We start from the raw sequence: 5,000 nt of genomic DNA, 5'->3' as shown, positions 1-5,000 counted from the left end.
CATTCAAAGGCATTCCCTGGCATGTGCATGCCAGGGAATGCCTTTGAATGTTATCAAGCCGTATCAAGCAGTATGAAGACCATGCAATGGAGCCCGTATGGACATTGGGCTCCTCTGCAGTGTCTTGATAAGAACATAACGGTGATCATGGGCGGATAACGTTCGAATCCGCAGCCTGTGGGCAAAAAGCTCTTCTAGCCCATTTTGACCTGAGATCAGATTCTAAAAATGTCTTCTACATCCTGACAGTTTTCTGAAAAAGCTATGTCGTTCCTCGATTTTTCAAAAATATCAGACCTACAAGCTTGTAGATCTGCTATTTTTCAATAGCTAAAGCATAACATAATGCTAACACCAAAAAGGGTTCCCGCCCAAAATGGGTTAAACGGTCCGCTCCCATGAGCCACACCATGAAAACACACTTATATTTTGTGTGTTTACCCTTTCAGCATATTTCTTTTTTATTCTTTCCGTTGCTACTTTGCCAGACACACATCTCAATATAGTAGCTGAGAAACGAGTGCGATCTCGTTGGCGTTTGACACAGGCTCTTTTTTCTGTCATCCATTCACGGAACACTCTGCTGCAGATGCATGGCGTCGCGCGTCGAAGGAGAGCGGTGTGAGCTCCATCTCTTGTTTGTCCTAATCTCACAACCTGCTGGAGCTACATTTATTGTGCATACTGTCAGCAGCACAGGGCCATATTGGTTTGTTTTTGTTTTTATTGGGGGGGGTGCGGCCAGTAGAGAGGGGGAAATAAATGACATCTTGATAAGGTCCCATGCACATATCAATGAACCAGCTGTGCACATATCGTTCATGTTATATTGCTGTTTTGCAAATTGTTTGGTCGGTTGGCTGAGGTTAGAAACCCTAAACTATTTATATGGTACAATACACTTGAAGGCTCTCTCTGCCTCTCACACAACACACTTTACGGACTCTTCGTATCTCTCCCCTTTTCTGTATTCCCCTCTCTCTCTCTCTCACGCACGCACGCATGCACGCACGCACGCATGCACGCACACACACACACAAACTGCATGCTTGTATGAGAGAACGTTGTGGTTTTCAAGATACGCAGGCAGGCCACTCAGTCACTCACTCACTCAAACGCATTGACATTTTGTGCGATTTAACCTTAATTTGATATATTTTAGTTTATAATGGGACTCTGAATGACCAAAAAGTTTTACGAGCAGCAGCCGACAGATTGGAGGATTGCAGTAAAACAACAACTTTGGAGTATTTTTCGGAGAAAAAAAGCAGCAAAGAAAGTGGATCCTTATGGGAGGCGCCCGCATTGATCCTCACGATGGGAAGATCGTAGGCGCTGTCTAGCAGCCTGGGTAGCACGAAAGGTTAGCTTTGGCTGTTTGGAATTGATATAAACCTTACAACCCGCCATCTGACAGGGTTCCGTGACCTTCAGGGTTAAATCTTAACCTGTCATCTGACGGGTTCCGGAGTGTCAAATGCACATGTATATGGAAATCACAATTCACAATGATGATAATAAACAGACACACACAGGATGTCAAGTTGAGTTCAATATCCTTCCTGGACTACATGTCGTCTCAGTAAGACAGCCTTCCCCCTCTCCACAAGCACCAAGGGGACTTGTGAACTTTTATCGTTGTATAATTGAAAGTGTCTTAACTGGCTGTATCACAGCGTGGTACGGTAACACGACTGCTCAGGATTGCACCAGGCTGCAGAGGACTGTTAAAACAGCAGCTAAAATCATCGGCACAGCATTACCTAGTCTCCACAACACCTACACCACTCGCTGTACGAAAAAAAAGCCACAACATCATTAATGAACACCAGCCATCCCGCAAATACCCTGTTCCATCTACTCCCATCCAAAAAACGCTACCAGAGCATCAAATCTCGTACCACCCGTCTCAGTAACGGTTTCTTACCCCAGGCAGTCAGGCTGCTGAAACAGCCGACCTTGAACTGTACTGCACTTTGTCACTTACTCTGCACTTTCTTTTGTTTTTGTGTTCTCTCTTTTGCACTATAGCTGTTTGTTTGTTAGTTTGTTTTTGTCTGACTGAGAGTGCTCGGAGCAAAAATAATTGAATTGTATTTATACTCATAATAATAATAATAATATCTCAAACTTATATAGCGCTTTTCTGAGTACCCAAAGACGCTTTACATGGGGGGGGGGGCTTTACAGAGGTAACAACACAAATAAAAACAACTTTATTAGAAAAAGGAAAAACACTAAAAGCTAAAAAACATTAAAAAGAAAGACAGTGAGAAGGGTTAGCTAGGGAAGGCAATATTGAAGAGGTGGGTCTTGAGGGCGGTTTTGAAAGTTTGGAGGGTGGGGGCATCTCTGAGTGCCTTAGGGAGGGCATTCCACACTCTGTATTTACATATGACAAATAAACCTGAATCTGCAGCAAAGCATTCTGGTCATTGTAGGAATTCGGCAATCCAGTCAAACCCTATAGTCAAACACACAGACTACATTATTTTTTCTAGCCATTAGGGTGCAAATGCGTTCTCTACTACAAATACTATTAACATTGAGTGACTGTCTTCCAGCGTTGAAATGTCCCTTTAACATACTCAATTAGGTTTTACTGACGAAGAGGAAAGGCGAAACAGGAGGATGAAACTGAAAAAGTACTTTTCACACTCTATATATAGATACTTAAACAAAGATGTAGGCAGGGATTGGGTATGGACTAGTAACTATATCTAATAATCTTTTATTGTACTACTGTTTAATGCATAAAGATTCTCATTTCGTACTTCATTATTCTATTGCGAACCGCCTCCAAACTTAATTAACCCATTTTGGGCGGGAACCCCTTTTGGTGTTAGCATTATGCTATGCTTTAGCTATTGAAAAATAGCAGATCTACAAGCTCGTAGCGCGCCACCGAGTGGCGCGCTACGAGCTTGTAGGTCTGCTATTTTTGAAAAATCGAAGAACGACACATAGAAACATAGCTTTTTCAGGAAACTGTCAGGATGTAGAAGACATTTTTAGAATCTGATCTCAGGTCAGAATGGGTTAAAGTTGTGTTTACTTTGCGCTCACCTGCGTGTCACCATGGAGACCCTCGTCACAGCAAAGCCTTCCTTCTCCTTCTGCTGCTTCAAAGTTTCTTTCATTCTGTGTTCTCGGCCGGCAAAGTGTACTTCACAGAGCTTAGCTTTTATTTGATTTCATTTTATTATTGTGAGGCAGGCGCGTGCGCCCCCGCTGTGCAAATATTAGCTTAACCCATTTTGGGCGGGAACCCCTTTTTGGTGTTTTAAGCATTATGTTATGCTTTAGCTATTGAAACATAGCAGATCTACAAGCTCTACGAGCTTGTAGGTCATGAAAATGTGGCACAAATCGTTATATATATTCTTTCAGAGTGAACGTTTTTAGCTCATATCTTTGCTTCTGGGGGGTACCTGAAACAACATATTTTCAGATGAGGGTCGGCGGCCAATATTTGTGGTGGTCCTTGACATGAAATAGTTTGAGAACCACTCACTGACATAGAAACATAGGTTTTTCAGAAAACTGTCTGGATTTAGAAGACATTTGTAGAATCGAACTTAGGTGTAAACGGGTTAATTTGACTGGTGTGTGTCCTTTTCTCCCTCTATTTCCCTATATGTGTCTAATGCGCATGTGGTGGCGTGTGCGTGTGCGTGTGTGTGTGCGTGTGTGTGTGTGTGTGTGTGTGTGTGTGTGTGTGTGTGTGTGTGTGTGTGTGTGTGTGTGCCTGCCTGCGCATCCGTGGCTCCAGCTGAACGAGATGATCCGCGCTCCGGTGGAAGGGGACTTTTGGCAGGTGGATCACATCCGTCCGGTCTACAGTGGAGGAGGACAGTGTTCCCTCGACAACCTGCAGACCCTCTGCACCGTCTGCCACAAAGCTGTGCGTTCACTTCACCCACCGCCCCCGCACCCTAACACCGATGAAGGCCATATGGTGGCTCATGTCTCTTCCATGTCATTTTCTACATTTTTCTTATTTTTGTCTTCTACATTTTTCCACAAAAATGTCTTTGATATGCACGCTCACAAGCCCTCCACATTGCTATTATTCATCGTACGACAATGTATATGTGACCAGATTTGACTGAGAGACTGCCATCGCGCAAATTCCAGCTTTTCACCAGAGGAGGAAAACTTTTTTTTTCTTTTTTCTTTTTTTAAATGAGTTTATAGCACAGGCAGACTCTTCAAATCCTAGAGCATGTCTGAAATAAGTGTCAGAGCTGAAATCGACATGTAAATATGAAATAAATGCTTAAAGCTAGGTGTAATGTTAGAGACCACAGAAGTGAACCTTTCAACCCTGTTTTCTCAACTCACTGTTTTCTGCAAGACATTACTCTATAAGCCATATCTCCAAAACTGGTGGGTCAAACTGACCAACCAATATGTCAATTTGAAGCTATGATTCCCTGCTTTCATATGACATGAAAAAACGAAAATTCAAAAAAATCCAATGGCAGTCCCTCAGTCAAATTTGGTCACATATGATATCTACAGGTATAAGAAAAGGGCATTGCAAGAAATCTGTCTTAAGTGAAGCAAAATGCCTCGCAATAATCTTATCACATTCTTTGCCGCGTATTAATTCATTCGCAATAATGTAGTGGGAGTCCCTGCTTCCTTGGCCTGAAAAGCGTCAAAGACCCAAACATCACACATTTTGGCACTTAACCCATTTTGGGGCGGGAACCCCTTTTGGTGTTAGCATTATGTTATGCTTTAGCTATTGGAAAATAGCAGATCTACAAGCTCGTAGCGCGCCACCGAGTGGCGCGCTACGAGCTTGTAGGTCTGCTATTTTTGAAAAATCGAAGAACCACTGACATAGAAACATAGCTTTTTCAGAAAACTGTCAGGATGTAGAAGACATTTTTAGAATCTGATCTCAGGTCAAAATGTGTTAAAACATTGAAGAACTTGCATTCCTCCCTTGGTACTTCCATCCAGACACGTTCAATATATTGATCCAAACT

At 42.7% G+C, this 5,000-nt stretch overlaps 1 protein-coding gene across 8 annotated transcripts in view; it reads left to right on the top strand.

Annotated features, from left to right (window-relative positions):
- Nucleotides 1–5,000, top strand: part of zranb3 (zinc finger, RAN-binding domain containing 3) — a 137,754-nt gene that overhangs the window by 131,115 nt on the left and 1,639 nt on the right. For all 8 annotated transcript variants that reach the window (XR_013789193.1, XR_013789194.1, XR_013789195.1 and 5 more), the window contains one exon: nucleotides 3,773–3,904. Coding sequence is in view for 5 of the 8 variants with exons in the window: in XM_079495722.1 (XP_079351848.1) it covers nucleotides 3,773–3,904 (132 nt within the window). In the remaining 3 variants the exon portion in view is untranslated. The remainder of the gene's footprint in view (nucleotides 1–3,772; nucleotides 3,905–5,000) is intronic.

This window comes from Electrona antarctica (genome assembly GCF_951216825.1).
Source record: "Electrona antarctica genome assembly, chromosome: 24".
Taxonomy (NCBI): Eukaryota; Metazoa; Chordata; class Actinopteri; order Myctophiformes; family Myctophidae; genus Electrona; species Electrona antarctica.
This window is presented reverse-complemented; position numbering and strand designations above follow the sequence as displayed.